The sequence below is a fragment of the Corythoichthys intestinalis genome, chromosome 5, assembly GCF_030265065.1.
Source record: "Corythoichthys intestinalis isolate RoL2023-P3 chromosome 5, ASM3026506v1, whole genome shotgun sequence".
NCBI classification, from domain to species: Eukaryota; Metazoa; Chordata; class Actinopteri; order Syngnathiformes; family Syngnathidae; genus Corythoichthys; species Corythoichthys intestinalis.
Window position 1 is genome coordinate 60757498 of NC_080399.1, and position 19958 is coordinate 60777455.

At 40.2% G+C, this 19958-nt stretch overlaps 2 protein-coding genes across 3 annotated transcripts in view; one reads left to right on the forward strand and one right to left on the reverse strand.

The window, feature by feature from the left end:
• Positions 1 to 19958, forward strand: part of adat1 (adenosine deaminase tRNA specific 1) — a 43584-nt gene that overhangs the window by 3702 nt on the left and 19924 nt on the right. For both annotated transcript variants that reach the window (XM_057837007.1, XM_057837008.1), the window contains exons 2-6: positions 52 to 198; positions 6145 to 6213; positions 8056 to 8110; positions 10152 to 10282; positions 16711 to 17362. In XM_057837007.1, the coding sequence (XP_057692990.1) occupies positions 52 to 198; positions 6145 to 6213; positions 8056 to 8110; positions 10152 to 10282; positions 16711 to 17362 (1054 nt within the window). The remainder of the gene's footprint in view (positions 1 to 51; positions 199 to 6144; positions 6214 to 8055; positions 8111 to 10151; positions 10283 to 16710; positions 17363 to 19958) is intronic.
• LOC130916347 (protein KRI1 homolog) lies at positions 5322 to 5914 on the reverse strand. The gene has a single exon (XM_057837009.1). The coding sequence runs from the start codon at positions 5831 to 5833 to the stop codon at positions 5324 to 5326; it is 510 nt and encodes a 169-aa protein (XP_057692992.1). The 5' UTR covers positions 5834 to 5914; the 3' UTR covers positions 5322 to 5323.

Here is a 19958-nt window from a genome sequence, read left to right on the forward strand (position 1 = left end):
ATGATTGTGTCACTTTATCATAATATAGTATACGCGGATCTCGAATTATAGGTCCCGTGGTGGCCGCTGACGAAATTGCCAAATTGTGCTATGAGCGTTTCAACGAACTTCCCCGGAAGGGAAAGCCAGAGCCGGGGAGAGAGTGGACCCCGCTCGCCGCTGTGGTGAAAATCACCCGATGTGCAAAATCGGACATAGGTTTGTGCATAAATAAATATTTGTACATGAAAACATTTATTGGACCGCCCTTGATTATTCATTTTGGGGAAATTATTGGAGAAAAACTACCTATCTACGTCCCCGGATTCACAAACTGGCCACACACGTGCCATTTGTGTCCCCAGTATAAATTAAGCTGTATTTTGACTAAAGTTGGACAATTACTATTTCATCTTATTGTTTGATATATTATCAGTTGTCGTCGATTATAAATTCTAGGGTATAGGCTCCCATTTTTTTTTTTTTTTTTTTTAAATTCTGGTAAAAGGTTGTAATAGAATTTTGCTATGTCCCCTGTGTGTTTCAAATTCAGTTTGCAAAATAACTAATATATGTAGGGGAAAAAATCCCAAATAGTTATATTGTTATAGTATGTAGTTTTATTGTCCTGGATAAACTATCTTTAATCATGTGTTATTTTAAAAATATTTAATAAAAAAAAGAAAAAAAGTCTTATGTTCGTCCACAGTGTGACTGTCTACACTGAAAATCCCCCATTTTTTTTAATGACATAACTTTTCTGCGATAACATCACATCAGTGGTGTGTGGTAAGCAATTTTATTTTATTTTTACCTCCTTTCAGGAGCGTCTCTAGACGTAGTACAATACTGGGCCACAGCGGGGCACTAGCGAGCCAGCAAAGAAAAATGCAGTTATTTATCATAAAAAGTCAGACATAGCGATTTCAACCAGTGTTTTTCTATCTTTTCTGAGTCACGGCACATTTTTACTTTGCAAAAAAAATCTTGCGGCACCCCTCAAATTACAAATGTTCCAAAATGACTTTCTGTATAGTATATTTAATGCACTTTCTCAATATTTATATTATTAATATTAATAATAATAATAATATTTATACTCAGTGTGACATTTGATGGAACATGAAACATACTGTAATGTAGTAGATTTCGTCTCATGAAACCTCGTGAAAGTAAATTTGATCGAAACATTGCCTTGTCTTTGAGCTGTCCTCGCTTTTTTTTTTTTTTTTTTTTTAAACCACAACTCAATTTAGGGCCTTCATCTGGGGCCTTCATCTTGTCAAGGGTTCAGTTTGAATTTCAAAGTTCTCCTTTTTAAAAAATTTCCAAGGAAGGTTCTCGGTCGCGTGCGAGCTCGTCTTGCGTTCAAGAACTGCTCGGAATTATAGTCGTCAGCCACCGTACTGTCCATGAAAATGTGGACCCTAGCACGTCTACTGTACATCAGTTAATTAGACTCGTCAAGTTTCTATATACACAAAAGTATCCTTTCCATTTTCATATGTCACGACCGTCAATCCTCCCCATGCGCTTTATTCCAACACATTGTTGTGGATGGCAACGTGGCTGATGGCGAGAGATCCAAGCAGATCTTGAATGTGACACGAGAAATAACACGCTAGCCTGCACACAACAGAACCTTCTACCTACTCCTGCCTTCCTGCTGCAACTCCGCCTGACAAAGTCCGCGTGCTGTTAAGAAGGCTGATTGTCCTGCAAAATACTGTCATGGGCCACCCTAATAATGTTATGAATTGTAGCGCTCGCAAAATAAGGATTGGCAAAAACACCACTATATATACTCGTGTATCCGTAGTCCACCAATGGGAGCGTCGTGTTGGGGCATTCGACGCAACAATGGGAGCATCGCGTTGGCACATTGGGCGCTCCAATAGGAGCGATGCACGGACAACAGCCCCATTGACTCTACAACATTTAAATTTAAAAAAAAAAAAAAAAAAAAGCGATCTTGGATAATTTCTCGCGGCACACCTGACTATCTCTTACGGAACACTAGTGTTCCGCGGCACACCTGTTGAAAAACACTGCTTTAAACTACAGGGTGATTCAAAAAGAATGTGCCAAAATCATCACACATTTATTCATTTTCAAATAATTCAAATAGACATAATTAGTGGTCATTTGGTACAGGAATTATCCTTGTTTAACTGGGTGTCAATTTCAATTTGTCTTTGTCGGGAAAATTTTTATTTACGCTCAAAATGGCGACTCCTCAGGAGAGGGTGTTTTGTGTACTTGAATTTCTGTGTTTCCTGAAGCACGTTTAGGAGGAATTTTCATGTCGGCTTGATGTTGCCTGTGTCCAGCTAGTTATTGTTTTTTTTTTTTTTTAATACCACAGTTGCTTTGGCACATTCTTTTTTAATCACCCTGTATAAGCAAACCAAATTACAAGTTTCTGTAAAAAAGGTTTTTGGTTTTTCAGCCATCAGTATTCAAAATCAAAGTTGGGACATTCTTTGTTGATAGTCCATTCACCTTTGCCCACGCTCATCAACTTTCATCTCTCCTTTACCTCTTCTCACACTCTGCTGTGCTACTTTGGACAGAAATGGGGTAATAGCACTGTAAGTGTTATGCAATTAATCAGTGTTACTCAACTGGTAGGTTGTCACCTAAAAGGTGTTTATGTTGCCTAGATGGGTTACGTAGCTTACCTTTCTCATTTCTCCTTGCTCCAAGCAAATAACTTTCTAATATCTAATTGCTAGAGTAATGTTGTTTGAGTCAAATAGAAATAAAAAAATAATACATCTTGTTACACATTTCAGGAAGGGACCCCAGTAACAAGTATAAATGTTTGTAAAACAGATGAAAATGATGATGAGCACACATACAAAATTGTTAGAGGTTATATCCCTAAGATAGGCAATTAATTAAATATAATATACATAGGTTAGGGTTTAAGAACCTAACCACCCTAAAACCCTAGCCACGGTTAATGGGGACCAGAACCCGCCGCGATAAGAGAAAAACTGCGAAGTAGCGCCAAAAAAAGAAAAAGTTTTTTTTTTGTTTGTTTGTTTGTTTTTTTTGTGTGTGTTCAATGTATTTTTATCAGATTTGGAATTGGAAAGAGAGACATACTAGTGCATATAAGACATGCTTTTCCCTTTTTTTCCCCCAAAGTATAATTTTAAAAAATGTAAATATTTATTTTAATAAATGGTTTTCAAGCAGTTTAAATGTAATAATTATAAGTTTTAAACATGTTACTGTCCCACCGAATTATTTTTAAACAAGAATAAAGTAGTAAAGGCCACTAAAATTTGCTCAAGTTGCTCACATGCACACAATGAGTTCCCACAGCAACTGTTTAACAAGTTAAACAGTGATTGGCGCATGCTCGATCGGCTCGGGACAGTTCATCTGTATTTTATTTTATTTTTTCTTTTAAATTAAAAAAAAAATTAGCGATGGATGGAGGGTTTGAAGTGAGGGATCACTGTAGTTTTAATTCCCATACATCATGGAAAACAAATTGAGAACACATATTGTAGGTACAGTCATGGACGAAATTATTGGCACCCCTGGAATTTTTCCAGAAAATACAGCATTTTCACAAAAATTAATGCAATTACAAATGTTTTCAGTATGAATGTCTTGGATGTGCTTTGGAAAAAAACACAAAAAAAGCTGAAGAGAAAAGCCAAAATGTACCCAATTTTGCACAGAATGCAAAAATGGGCTGGACAAAATTGTTGCCACCCTCAACTCAATATTTGGTTGCGCGTCCTTTAGAAGAATTAATGGAAAGCAATCGCTTCTTATTACCATCAACAAGTTTCGTTCACCTCTCAGATGGAATTTTGGACCACTTTTCTTTTGCGAACTGTTCCAGGTCTCTCAGATATGAAGGGTGCCTTCTTGCAGCAGCAATTTTAAGATCTCTCCACATTTTGCGAACTGTTCCAGGTCTCTCAGATATGAAGGGTGCCTTCTTGCAACAGCAATTTTAAGTTCTCTCTACAGTGTTCAATATGATTTAGATCCGGACTCATCGATGGCCACTTCAGAATTCTCCAACGCTTTGTCTCCAATCACTTCTTGGTGCTATTTGAGGTATTTTGGGTCATTGTCCAGATGGATCAGTCATGACCTCTGAGCAGACCCAGTTTTCTGACACTACATCCTACATTGCGGCCCAAACCATTTTGATAGTTTGATAGTAATTTATGACTCCTTGGTCACTGTCAAGGCACCCAGTGCCAGAGGCAGCAAAACTACCCCAAAACATCATCGGACCACCTCCATGTTTGACTATAGGCACTGTGTTCTTTCTTTGTAGGCCTCATTCTTTCTAACCTAACCCTAACCCTGGGTGCCTTGACAGTGTGCAAGGAGTCCTGAAATATGGAGACTATCAAAATGTTTTGGGCCGGTCATGGACATTGACCCAAAGCATACCTCAAATAGCACCAAGAAATGGTTGAAGACCAGTGCCCAGTACCAGAAAAAAGAATAAGCCCTACACAGAAAAGAACACAGTACCTATAGTCAAACAGGTTGGAGGCCCAATGATTTTTTGGGGGTTGTTTTGCTGCCCCTGGCACTGGGTGCCTTGACAGTTTGCAAGGAGTCATAAAATATGGAGACTATCAAAATGTTTTGGGCTGGAACATCGGGTGTAGTGTCAGAAAACTGGGTTTGCGTCAGAGGTCATGGGTGTTCCAACAGGACAATGACTCAAAACATACCTCAATTAGCACCAAGAAATGGTTGGAGACAAAGCGCTGGAGAAATCTCAGATGGCCATTGATGAGTCTGGATGTAAATCATACTGAACACTATGGAGCGATCTCAAAATTGCTGTTGCAAGACGGCACCCTTCAAATCTGAGAGACCTGGAACAGTTAACAAAAGAAGAGTGGTCCAAAATTCCATCTGAGAGGTGCCTGAAACTTGTTGATGGTTATAGGAAGCGATTACTTTCCGTTATTGCTTCTATAGGATGCGCAAGCAAATATTGAGTTGAGGGTGCCAACAATTTTGTTCAGCCCATTTTTTGCATTCTGTGTAAAACTGGGTACATTTGGCTTATCTCTTCAGCTTTTTTTGTGTTTTTCCAATGCACGTCAAACACATAAACAGATTAATACTGAAAGCATTTGTAATTTCATTCATTTCTGTGAGAAATTCTGTATTTTTTAGAAAAATTCTAGGGGTGCCAATAATTTCGTCCATGACTGTATTTTGAAATAGGGAGTTACTTGTCTATCAGTGTCTGGGTCATTTACACGTAATTTGTTCAAGAAGCATAACATCTACCGTATTTCAGTTTTAAATAAGCTTGTTCTATTTTGCTTTTCCATATGTACCGTTATTTTACACCCAAAATGTATTTATTCATTTCGGAAACTTCTTTCAGTTGCTTCTGCTCTTGCATGTAGCTGGGGGAAGAGGCTCTTTCTAGTCTTTTTGCTACCTCCTCATCATCACTGTCACTATCCTCGTCTTCATATTTTCCTTCCTTCTCGAGTATGACTTTGCGCTCATAGTCCTTCAGGTACATGGGCTTAACTTTTGACTTTGAGGTGGAAGGTTTCACGTCAGTGTTGGGTGAGTCTTCTGAGTAGAATTTGGCATCTTTTTGATAGATCTTTGGGTCTTTCTTCTTCAGGAGTGACAATGTCCTGTAAAAGTCCCTTTCAATTTCTGGATCCAACTCCACTTCACTGTCGTCCGAACTGGACTCAGATAACTCCGACTCATCGTCATCCCCTCGATCTCCATATCGATCCTTTAGTCTCTGTAGTTCTTCCTTCTCTCGATATCTATCATATTTCTTTGCGAATTGGGTGTTAATTTTAAATCCTGTTTTGTCAGACATGGTTCGGTGTGGATTTTGTGATGTGTTTATAATCCAGAAACTAGATGAACTAGCATCACATAGTGAGTGGGGTGGCGTGGCTCAGTGGTAGAGTAGTTGTCCCCCAACCCAGAGGTTGTGGGTTCGATTCTTCACCCTGATGAACTCGCCTAGGTATCCTTGAGCAAGATACTGAACCCCACGTTGCTCCTGGTGCTGTGTCACCAGTAGGTGAATGGCGAGATAGTGTAAAGCGCTTTGAGCGCCTTGAAAGGTGGAAAAGCGCTATATAAGTATAACACCATTCATTTCATATCACTTTTATGTTGCAGTTGAGAAAGAAGTGGTTTCCATTGGAACTGGAACAAAATGTATTGGACGGACTGCCATGAGCCCCAAAGGTGTGTAGGCTTGTTTCCTTTTTCATTGTTTTTGAGTTGCCTCAATTCATCAATCATTCATCACGATTCTTGGTTAAGCAAAAAAAAAAAACAAAAAAAAAACGTGCAGTTATTTTACGTAAATATTACCAACTATGATGCTAGCCAGTAAGCAAATTAGCGGCCGCCATATCGCAAAGAGCTTTTTCCGTTGAAAATTCTTGTGAGTAAATGCCTAAATTCTTTAAAGATATGGACGTAAAACAGTCTCAATTCTTGGTTAAAAGCAAAAAAAAAAAAAAAACAACTTTCAGTTAGCAGTATTTTACGTAAATATTGCGAAGTATAATTCCAATGCTGTAGCGTTTCAGGATGCATGCAGGGTACGAAAAATATAATAATTACCTTAAATCCTCGAACAAATCACTCCTGAGACAATCCTTCCTGTTTGTATGTGGCTTTCATACTTTTTCAACCGAAATCCGGCGTTGGATCCCTGCATGTGTTGATTTACTGCTACCGACTGCGAATAACTGAGGCGGACTGTAGGACAGGCCCCTCCATACTTGGCGTTGCGCTGTGGCTGACTGATGTGTCCAGTCAATATAATTATTATGAAGTCTATACATCAATTATCAAATTCACTGACTTTTTTTTCTCGTTTTTTTTTTTTTTTTTTTAAATCAGTTGCACCGGAGGCATGAAAACGAAACTGTCAATTCACAATGAGGGTAAAAAAAAGTAACGTGTAACACATGCGACCATTTGAAAAGTAGTGGAGTAAGAATAAAGATACGTGCTGTGAAATGTGGCGAAGTAAAAGTAAAAAGGACTACTTCATATTTGTACTCAAGTAAAGTACAGATACATAAAAATGTACTTAATTACAGTAAAGAAGTATTTTTACATTACATCACTTGCTTTTGGCAGCCCTTTTAATTTCGTCTTTGTCTTTTGGACAGAAAATACTTATTGTTCTTAGTAATATTTGAGTCATTTGAAAATGGGTTAGTCTTTGTATAGTTTTTGTCGACGAATCTGCAAAAATTAAAGGTTTTAGTCTTAAAAAAAAAAAAAAAAAAAAGTTCCATAAAAAGGAAAGGTTCCACATTTTCATAATTTTTATGGGCATAATATTCTATTATCTACTGCATTTAATCAATAGGAAGTAACCTGTAAATGCCCCAAATCCACAGGAAACTACGTGAAATGCCCCAGATTTAACTCGTTGCCTGGCATTGGCTGTCACTGATTGAAGGATGAAAATAGCTTGTTTTTTTGTTTATTAGTTGTTTTGTAGAATATTCTATAATGCTTTCCTGACCCATGTATCGACAATTGTTGTATCGCCACATCGTAAGATCATCATTATCATGAGTCTTATATTGCAAATCGTATCGTATCGTGAAAAACACACCTGATATACAGGGGTTGGACAAAATAATGGAAATATACAATTTTGACATCATAATCATTGAACATAATTGTTAAAGAATGGCATGAGGAACATTCTAATGAAGTTCAGCATCTCGTAATCCCCAGACCTCAACATTATTGAACATTTATGGCCCGGTTTAGAGATTCAATTGAGACCTCGATTTTCACCGCCATCATCTCTAAAAGAGTTAGAAGGTATTCTAACTGGAGAATGGCTTAAAATTCCTTTGGAAACAATTCACAAGTTGTATGAATCAATACCTCGGAAAATTGAGGCTTTAAAGGCGGACCTACACCATAATAAATTAGTTTTTGTTGATTTTTTTAAGGTGTTTCCATTATTTTTTCCATCCCCTGTAAACTACTATTACTGTGTTACTGGTTTTTATTTTTTTCTCTGACACATTTTGTTTCAACTCTGGTTAGGTGATGTGTTGAATGACAGCCATGCAGAAGTTATTGCAAGACGAGGGTGTATTAGGTGAGTACAATACACATTCATTCATGGGTTTATTTGGAAGGAGCAATATGTAAGACCTGCGGCCAAAAATAGTACTGCAACCAGGATCAAAATATTGAGAGCTCACAATGCTCTCCGCTTTGGGTTTCCAAATAATTGCTTCGCAATGGGGAATCGTTCTGAGTAATCATACTAATGCTTCATTTCAATCAGAAAAGACAGGCTAACAAACTACATATTAATGTTAACAATGATCATGTGAACATGTCGTCTAGGCAAAGCCTGTGTGTGTTTGTTCGCTATGGACTTTTTTACGTGCAATATTAATCTGCAATATTCAATGCCTACGCTGTCAACTGCTGCTACTTCACTTCAATTATTTGCACTGCCTGAACATAGGAATACCTCATTTTTTATTTTATATCAATTTAGATGTTATACTTTTATTCTTACAAGCCACTTTCGAGATTTTTTACTTGTCCTGCACTATAAAGGGAGATGCTCCACAATTTAATTGTACAACCGTATAATGACAATAAAGGGCTATTCTATTGTATACTATTCTAAGTTATTTGATTCAGTCGATTCGTTTCAATATACGATTTTAATTCCAATAATATTGCTATTAGGGCTGCCCCATTAGCATATTTTTGCACCACAGTCCGAGTCACTTGATTTTGAGAATCTGCCGATACTGAATTCTGATCCACTAGCAAAAAATAAATAAATAAATTTTCAAAATATATATGTATAATGTTCAAAAATATTTTTTTCGTTTTTTGAACAAAAGCTACAAGTTATTTAACATAATAGTGTCCCACTATGCCGCCTTTAGCACTTCCACATCATTGCATTCAGAATCCAGATTGTAGTATACAGTTCATTCATTCATTAATCCATGCCGCTTATCCTTCCAAGGGTCACGGGGGTGCTGGAGCATATCCCAGCTAACTATGATCCAGAAACGTAGTACACCCAGAATTGGTTGCCAGCCAATGGCAGTAGTGCATACTTGTTATTAGGGATGTCCGATTGCATATTTTTGCACCCGAGTCCGAGTCATCTCACTGCTGATAGAGTTCCGATCCGATACTGGGAAAAAATCTTTTTTTGGTTTTGCTGTTCGAAACATATTACTGTCCCACAGTGCCGCCCTCATAATGTGAATTATTTTTAAACAAGAATAAGGTAGAAAAGTGCTTGTCTTTATTAAATGTTTCATTGAGTGAGTCCACTCAAATCCACTCACGCTGTTGAGAACAGCCTCTCACTGACACAATGAGTTGCCATTGCACTCTTATGCAAGTTTAACGATGATTGACAGATTTGTGCCTTTAATCATAGATCTTCAAAGCTTCTCTGGCAAGAGCAAAGCTCCAAACCTGTCAATCATCATTAACTTTAAGTACCAAACGCAAGTTGGACAGTTTGCCCACACTGCTTAGCAGGAGTGAGGCTGAGAGGCATTGGCGCTCTACGAGCATGAAATAGAAAAACGTGTTCCGGCGCGGGTCGCTGGCTGGATGCCGGTGGGTTGGCTGGGTATAGCCTGCTCCAGCGGGAGATCCTCCCCTGCCCTGGGCTTGGTAGGCTATTGGGGGTTCCGCGATGTGCCATGCCGGTTGGGGTGCTGCGGGTGTAGCCCGTGGGCCGGGTGGAGGTGGTGGTGCGTCCCCTTATCCCATCTCTGGAGGCCGGTTGACGGGGGCGCGGGTGGCCAGGGGGACCACCCTGGATCCCTGGGGGGTGACGATGGCCCCTTTGCTGGGCCGCGGGAGGAGGGATGGGCTGCGGATCGTGACATCCCTAAATGCTATGTAAGATTTCAGTTTTGGTGTCATATACACGTTAACCATTGAGAACTGTGTTGGAAGTATCTCCCAAAAACATTAATGTTTATTGAAATATTTGGGCCAATTAGAAAATAATTGAAGTGCAAATATTACATAATGCTCCTTGAGACCCATTTTTGTTATCAAATGTGAGACTATATGAGGTGGAGCAAAAGTTGTGATATCCGAATATAGATAAAATACAATTTTTTCCCCCTGTATATTTGTAGGTATTTGATCCATGAATTGCACAGGGCTGTGACCGGAATGGGAAGCTCTGTGTATTGTCAGTCGAAGCATCAAGGCAAATGGAGACTTCAACCAGGAATTTCTTTCCTCTTCTTCACCAGTCATACACCATGTAAGTTTCTTTCAAGAAAATTTTAGATGCATTTTTGTAAACTTGCTTCATAAAAATAAATGTTTTCGTGTGATCATTGATCCTTGACATTTTACTAATACGGATTTTCTAGCAAAGAACATTAGTGCAACATTCTCATTTACCCCCCCCCCCCCCCCCCCCCGACCCATTTAATGGTGACCAACAGTCAAATAGTAACTCATTTACATTCATAATAATTTACTGCTCGATTCAAATGTCGAGGGTGACTGCAGCCATTTCCCGTATTTAAAATAGAGTTTTGTGCTTTGTTCATGGAAAGTCACGGAAAATAATTTGCTTCGAAAATTTTAGAGAACCAACTTCAATCTGCTTGCGAGATCAATAGTTTCTACTTTCAAAACTGAATGATTCATGACTCTTTCAGTACAAATGCTTGCTACGTGTCTCGATGAATATTCTAAACAAAAAGAACATAATCTGCGTGGAAAGTGGTGTGGCCTGGAAACTGACCAGTAATCAGTGTTGCCACATTGTGGGTTATTTTTAAAACACTCTAGGTCAGGGGTGTCCAAACTTTTTGCAAAGGGGGCCAGATTTGGTGTGGTAAAAATGTGGGGGGCTAACCTTGGCTGACATCCTTTACGTAAAGTAATATATTTAAGCAAATTTCAGCAAGCCATTCTGTGTGTCACATTTGCTTTATTATTTTTTTGAATTAATAATTTCAACAATCTCGCAACGAGCCTTTGTGGCGTACTCTTTCGAATCTTGGGCTCTTGCGAAATACTGCTGCTGTGAAATTAAACTACAGTACCTTCAAGTTGCTTCAATTCATTGCTACATATTTACCATGTAATCTTGTACATGTCAGCATGTCTTGTTTGGGAAGATCGCCTCACATTGAACTATTAAAAGCAGCGACTGTCTCTTTGCAAATGAGGCAGACACAGTTGTTGCGTATTTTAGAGAAGAAATAGTCCAATTTCCACCTATCCTTGAAGCGTCGGCCATCGCAGTCAACTTTTTTTGTTGTTGTTGATTGTCGCCATTTTAGAAAATTGGGAGTAAAGGGTCACACAGTGTAATGTTGCTTAGAGTGCTGCTGCCTTTGAGTGGGTAAATGAGGAGCAGCATTTAGTGTGTAAGCTACTTCATATGCTGGTAGCAGTACTGCTGACCAATTTATTAAGTCTGTGTGTGGGCCAGACGTTATTGATTTTATGACAGAGGCTGGGGGCCGGATGAAATTTGTCCACGGGTCGCATTTGGCCCCCGGGCCGGACTTTGGACATGTCTGCTCTAGGTGGAAGAAAAATGCACTGGGTGGGTTTTGGAAGGAAGCGTTTTGTTTAATTTTAACAGTTCAACTCTTATTTCTACACCTGGAAGTTAGGTTTCATTGCTTTCTTACAGCAGCATCTTACTTAATCCAGAGTTGGGTTTGCCGTGGCAGCAGTTTTAGCAAGGAAGCCCAGACTTCCCTGTCCCCTGCCACTTCAGCCAGCTCCTCCGGCGGGATCCTAAGGCATTCCCGGGCCAGCCGAGAGACATTGTCTCTCCAGCATGTCCTGCTGAGCCCACCAAAACGGACCTCCTCAGCGCTTCCGTTGTACCAGGAGTTTCTGTCCATAAAAGTTATGAACAGAATCGGTGACAAAGGGCAACTGTGGCCAACCCTCATGGGAACGATTCCAACTTACTGCCGGCACAAACTCTGACACTGGTTGTACATGGACGGAACATCCATTACCACGGAGCTCGGTACCCCATTCTCCCGAAGCACCCCCACAGGACTGCCCGAGGGACACTGTCAAATGCCTTCTACAAATCCACAAAACACATGCAGACTGGGCGAACTCCCATCCACCCTCGGGGACACTGCTGAGGGTGTAGAGCATGGGTGTCCAAACCTGCCCTCAAGGGCCGCTGTGGTTCCTGGTTTTTGTTCCTACCAATCGAGCACAGACAGTTTAACCAATGAAATTTGTGTTAAAACAAGCAGCACCTGACTACAATCAACTGATTACACTTGTGAGACACCATATTGGTGAAAGGTTGTCCTCATGATGGGTTTGAACAAAACCCCGCACCCACTGCGGCCCTATGTGGAATAGTTTGGACACCACTGGTGTTGAGTCTGTGCCTGGCACGGCCAGACTGTTTTCCCTGTATTTTTCAAACACTGTGAGAATAGTCTGGGAGACTGGGACCCAGCCCCTTAATGGCCTCTCGAGCCCGAACGAAATCGACTGTGCAATCAGATTTGTTTATTTGCGTGACGTGTTCTTAACGAGCAACGTCCAAAGTCGTCTCCACAACAACACAGATGACGAACGGGAGAGCAAAGAATATGTTCCAATCAGCGGTAAATTCAGTTTTAAATGACCAAAAACACATCCAGTCACTAAAACCCCAGCAACTGTCTCGCGTTAGCCATGTTGAATATTTATCTCCGTTCTCCGCTCTCCTTGTATATTTACGTCCTCGTGCTAAAGTTTCTTGTCGCTTTACCACCGTCACGTCCGCCCGTCGCTGATTGGTCCACTCCGCTGTCAGTTTGATGTGGCTTGCTCAACCCTGGGAATTTGATCCACCGAACTGTCGCCAGACTCTATTGCTGGAACAGCGGTGAGTCTGGAGTTCCAGGCTAGTAGAGTCTAATGTCGGTCTACTGTTCCACGGCCGGGACAAAAACCATACTGCTCCTCCAGAATCTGGGATTCGAGTTTCCGACGGACCCTCCTCTCCACCGCCGCTGAATAGACTTTACCAGAGAGGCTGAGGAGTGTGATCCTCTATAGGTAGAACACACCCTCCGGTTCCCTTGGGGGACCAGAGACATCAGTGTCTTCTTTGCTCTAATTATTAGTGTTGCACCGATACCATTTTTTGACCCCGATACCGATACCAGGCTGTGAGTATCGGCCAATACCGATACGACTCCGTTTATATATACTTTTTTTTTTTTTTCCAAAGAGCTACATACTAGGATGTGAAATCATTGCTATCATGGCTTTGTCAGGCTGCTGCTTACCTTTGCTAAACAGGAAAAAGACTAATACAAAATCTGTAGAACTTTTTATTGCATACATGGTATGGGTGACAATAGTTGAATAAACCTTTGGCTCTCAAAGGCCAAAATAGTGCTAAATTCGTGAAATTAAAACATGTATAATACTAGCCCAACAGTTAGAAAGTAAAAATACATTCATAATAATAAACTCTGAATGAACTGAATGAACTTTTTTTTCAACCTTTTAAAGGCCAAACAGTACAACTTTCATGAAATTATAAGTAATAATAATTGACCACAGCATCCTGTCTCTCTATTAGCCTCCCTCTTTGTGCACGGGCAGGGCCGGGTCGGGCCCAAAATGTCAATAATCTACGTTTGGGTCCGGCCGGACCTCTCTCTCGAATACTTTTTAAATATATATATATATATATATATTAAGGGTGTAACGGTACATGTAATAGTATTGAACCGTTTCGGTACGTGGTCGTTGGTTCGGAACGGACGCGTACCGAACGAGTTTCTGACGTAATATAACCCTTACTTTTCGAGGCTGTGAGTCAATCGGGTTACAGTTTCTTTGTGTAGATTATATTTACTCAGTCTTCTCTACTATAATGAGGACCAACACGGTAGGACAGTCCAGAAACGTCAACGGCGCGACAACGTGGCCGCCGCGAGAATGCAGTGAAACGCGGCGTCAGAGTCAATCAGCCAATGCACACCAGTCGCAGAGCAGCCGCGTGTTTGATGCGTCCCAGAAGCGGCTCAACATGACGCACGTGAAAAGAACGGCAGAGTTTATTATTTGACGCGAGACGTGGCCCTCCTGCGTCAATACTACTAGCTAGGATCGGGCCGGAAGTCACTCGTGTAATAATACGGTGGATCCGGTCGATTTTCAAACTAATATGCAATCGTAACCTACTTTTTGAGTCCATCAGATCTCTTGAGTGGTAGATCGGGGCACAGTTGACTTGTCTTTGTTGATTTACTGCTGTCTTCTCTGCTATAATAATAACCAACACGGCCAATACAATACAAAATAGTCCTACCACAACAAAGCAAGTAGGAACTAATATTCACATAGGAACTAATGTTATACAACACAAAATATACAATATAAATGAATACTTCATCACATTTGTAAAATATAAACCAATAATAAAATAAATAATAGCCCATTTAAATAAAATAAATTGAAATGAACTAAAACACCCGTAATTAAATAATAATACACAGATCCTGCTTATACAATGAAATGTATTCATTTCTGTGTGGCGCTTTAACTTGAGAAAATCCACCAATAAAGCTTTTGAAAACCGTTCATAAGAAAGAAAAAAAAGATTCATTGAGGCATTTCATTTGTAAAATACATGTTAAAATCTTTGTCATTGGGATTGCTTTTCTCTTTAGCACAGGACTTCTTTTTTCTTCTTTCTTTCAGAAAGAAAGCTGACCAATACGCGGGGTCTGAAAGGCAAATTGTTGTTGGATTATCTTTAAATACCCGCTACTTTTTGAGCAGAATTCTAGCTTTGTATAGGCTAATGTTCCTATTGTTGAAAGCACAAAAGTGTGTAATAAACAACTAGCACATTTATATTTTGCATTTTGTTTTTTACTGTAACGAAAATTAACCGAACCGTGACCTCAAAACCGAGATACGTACCGAATCGAGATTTTTGTGTACCATTACACCCCTAAAATATATATACATATTTGTAGGTATAAAATGATGTATGGATGTTAAACTAAGGAATACTTGTTATAAAATAAATAATTTGGATAAAACTGGCGCTCTATGGTAATTGCAAACAGGAGCCGTGCACGCAGAGCCAGTGCATGCCTGCGCACGTGAATGCTGTGGCTCCGCCTTCTTTTTTAATCTTCCCCTGGAACCCTCCGCGAGTCCGCATCCTAGTATTTCCTTTTCTATATGGAGCAGCAAGAAGTGAAAAACAAACCAAAGACGGGGGAATTGAAAAGGCAAACATGCACTGGTAGGAGTGGGGTATGGAAAGGCTTCAAATTGATTGTTAAAGATGCTATACAGAAACCTGTGTTGGCTTCGCTGAATGTAAATGAATGTGGCGCTTTGCTCTCATACGAGAAATATATTTAACAAACTTTTCCAGTGTTATTTCGTTGTGTAAATGCATGTGTAGTGATCATAAAAATATGTAGACTATTTAAACATTAAGAAAACTTTTTTCTGCCAACTCGAAATTAAAATAAATGTCAAATCCACTATCCGCCTGATTACACAGACATAAATGTAAAAGATTATTGAATATACATCTTACAGTCTGGTTTAACTGGGAGAATTTGTTACATAACACAGGCTTTAATTTGTTATCATTATGCACAGGCATCGTCACAAATGTGATCACACAAAACGCAACCTTTTTCCAAGCAGTGCTCTGTCCAGGCCTGACTGACGCATCGCATCCCCGCATTTCCTCCTTCTCCTGAGTCCTAACAAATAAAACATACAATTTTGGGGGTTTTTCGGGCTCAAGCTTACAAATAAAACATAAAGTTTAGTTTTTTTTTCAGGCTCAGGCCTACAAATCAAGTTAAGTGATTGGACCCGGGCTGGGATGGGTCGAGCTGGATTTTTTAGGCTCGATCTTACCTCCACACACAACACAGAGTGTAGTGAGTATGAAGAGAAAAAAAGCTGCATTCAGTGTTACTGGACCGGTAAATGGTATCGGCGCCTTGTTTGTTGGCACTCGCCTATACCACCATTTCCGACTGGATCGGCCCCCCTGCCAATATTGGTATCTTTATCGGTGCATCAGTACTAATTATATCTGGTGTTTTAGAGCCACACAGCGTGTGGAGCTGTGAACTGCATTTCATTTTTGATTTGGACGTACAATTGAAAATACAGTGGTTTCACTCATGAATTTAATTGGTTTTGGAAGTAGTCTCGTAACCTGAAAATTCCGTAAATAGAGACGCGTTTTCCATGTGAACGCCCTTATCTGTTCTAAGCCCCCCAAAATTGAGACATTAATCTTTTATAAAGCATAAAAATGCAGCAAAGGCAAGGCAAATTTATTTATATAGCACAACATGTAACAAATACATGTTACAATTAGACTATTGCACAATAAACACAACATGAGTTGTGCATAATTCACCTCATAGCGAATGAAGAGGATGCTTGGATACACACATAGTAGAGGTCCCTTTTAGCCATTTGGATTCCAGGAAGATGCTAGGTAATAGCCATTGGCAACTTTTTTTCACTTTTTTTCATGAAGGTACGGGTACTTTGTTGGAAGTACCTGTATCCTGCTAGTAATACTGTAATATTTTTTTTTGCATTAATCTGTTATAGAGGGAATTCGAGTTGGTAAATGTATTTAGCTTCTAAAATTCTAATCAAGACAATGGCGTCATTTGTGTTTTGTTTTACTAGGTGGTGATGCATCTATAATCCCCATAAATGGCAGCCACCTTCAACCATGTCCTTCTGTCTCATCTGTAAATAATGATAAAGGGACAGATGGAAGAGGCCTAAAAAGAAAAGCAGAACATCTTATTTCGCTGCAAAACTCCAAACGGCCCTCCCTAGAAGAAAAGGAAACTGAAGAGACGAAACAAGAGGGTCTTTATGTATCAAAACGAGCTTCATCCTCATCTACAGTTGGTGATGAGCCCCCACAGAGTTCATCTGCTAAAACGCATCAGGAGACCATCTTACATTCTTCAGCGGAGCTGGCAGAAAACACCAGCAGTATTTCAAACGTTAACCAAACTGTGTGTGCCCGGCAAAACTCACCAGTTTATGATGTTCTACGAACAGGAGCCAAGTCTGTACCAGGTGGGCTCAGCGACCCTCTTCAACCGGGGGCGGGCTACCATAGCACAGGATTACTGCGGGTAAAGCCTGGTCGAGGAGAGCCAACACTGTCTCTCTCCTGCAGTGATAAAATGGCCCGCTGGGGAGTGCTGGGCTTCCAGGGTGCACTCTTGTCCCATTATCTACAGGAGGCACTCTACTTTAGCACTGTGGTAGTTGGAAAGTGCCCCTTTAGCCAAGAGGCCATGCAAAGAGCTTTGATCACAAGGTGAGCCTTACTGTGTGGTAAAACAAGAACACATTTATTATGTAGTTATCTTAGATCCAATAGTCATTCTGATTTTCATTTATCATACATGGATTATCATTTTTTCAGCATAGCTATGGCCAGGGCCGGCCCAGCCTATACGCAGACTATGCAGCTGCTTAGGGCCTCTGACCACTAAGGGGCCACCAATCTGGCAATTGTTTCATTTATATTCTATTTTGTTTGCTGCAGTTTGCTTTATTTGACGTTTGTGAGTTTTGATACTTGATTACAAGCTTAAAAAAATAAACGTTCTTCCTTAACTTCTTTCTTTCCTCTTTTAGAAAAAGGTTTGGCGCTATGTACCGTAAGTACTTACAATCATTTGGGGTGAGAAGTTTGAAGTATGCAGTGCAACAAAATCTGATTAATTTACAAAATATGGACGTATGGGTTAGATTGCATGTATGGGTTTCACAGTACACTGTGACAAAATGGTGGGCCAAAAATATGGGCCCCTTTGCATTATTTTGCTTAGGGCCCCCAAATGGCCTGCGCCGGCCCTGGCTATGGCCCAGTTCAATGCAATAAACTATAATGATGGCTTGTCATAATAGGTCCATATTTGTCCTAATGTCCTAAAGTAGGGTTGCTATAAAAATTGTAAATAATAACAATGCGGTGATATGGACGACAAGTTTAAAGTGCCTGTGACAGCATAAAAAAAATCTTAAATAGCATTGTTATGTGAATTACAATCATATATTTTGAGACGATTCGACTATATACAACAATTTGTCAGAGCGCAGACGAGAAATTAGTCTTTTAATCTGCCTTTATGCGCTGCCTGTCATTATAGCGCTCTAGCGTCCCCAGGTGGAGGATGACGTGCAGGGTCACGATGTCAGCTAATTTAGAATTCAGCCCATTAAAGGGGGACGATTCAGAATGAGGAAAATTGCGACAGAGAGCAGCAAAATGTCATTGTTTCAATCTCTCCAATATTTTTACAGGATATTCTTTTTATCTTAGTATTTTTCCCAAATATGAAATAGTAAAGATGAATTTATTCAGTACGACAGGGCAAAATTGCATAATGGTCAAAATTGCCAACTTCTTAAATCTCCCGAACGGTATTTTATGCCAGCGAAGTTAGTCCAGCTTTTGTCATTTCCCCGGCTTCGGAGACTGAGGAAAGAGCTTAAACAAAACAGGAGGCGTGACAGCTAGCCAACATGATAACCCGAACCGAGCATCTTTTCCAAGTCTTATTCTCGCCTTTCGAAAACGAAAAAACACAAAACTACCCCGACTCATGCCAGACACGGTGGCGGGGTTGATTCTCTTCACTGCCCCTGGTGGCGAGCAAGTTACGGCTCATCGTTCTGCTGCAGCCATGGCGGGCTGGCAGTGCTCTTTGCCTTGAATGAACTCCGAAAATAGCTCATTCTCGGTGGACAAACCAGCCAAAGTCGGAGCGGGGGGCTGCTCATGGCCAAGCCGAGGAAAGCGCATTCTTAGCGGGCACACAAATAGGACCGAGAGGGTGGAAGTGACCATGGGGTGTGACAAGCCGCCGGTCGTCGGCCGAGTGGCCTTCTCTGTGGACAAGGAGCTTAGTCACCCACAAAATGCAAGCCACGTCCTTATTAAAACATGTGCCATGATCCCAGAATTTGACATGATATAAAACACCATGTTTACTCACTTCCTTATAAGTCCAATGGTCCCACAGTTGTCGGACTTGTTTTGGCCAATCTTGGGGTGAATGGAAACCTTTTGAAACCCAAAAAGGCTCACATGCATCTCCCTGGTGCAGCAACAAAAGCCTGCAGCACATTGGGTTGACGAAAAATAAACGAAATAATCCGCAAAATCAGATGAATCAGCAGTCATTCTGCATACTGTAGTGTTGGCTGTATTCTGAAGACTATTAGCTCGCTGACGTCACATTCGCATTCTTCATCAATCCAGGAAGTCACTCATTTTCATGGCGCAGTATTAAACAAATTGAATAAATAGCCGCCAACTACCCGTGTAAAATCTGAGCCAATGGAAATGGTCATAGGGTGCTTCATCGCCATTTTTATGGCATCGTAAACAATGGAGGCGAATGGTACACACGCAGCTTTCCTGCTCCTCTTTTTACAACTGAAAGCGCTTGTAAACTTTACGCTTCAATATGTCCCGAGAAGACATTGAACAATGGCCACAAATTATAGGCTTCCACTTAGAGGTAAATTTTTGATTTGTCAATGATGCTCTATTCAGAGAACAATATTGAAATTTAGCACTTTCACATCATTGCATTCAGAATCCAGATTGTATATAGTTCATTCATTCATTCATTCATTCATTCATTCATCCATGCCGCTTATCCTAACAAGTAGAGCTGGGAATCTTTGGGCACCTAACGATTCGATTACGATTACGATTCAGATGGTCCGATTCGATTCTAAAACGATTATTGATGCACCCCCCCCCTTTTTTTTTTTTTTTTTTTTTTTTTTTTTTAATGTTTTGTACATTAGTTCCAAAATTGTTCAAAAATACTCTCAGGCTAAACCAAACTACTATTTCAGTATCAAGTTAACATATAGCAGTAAACAAATATACA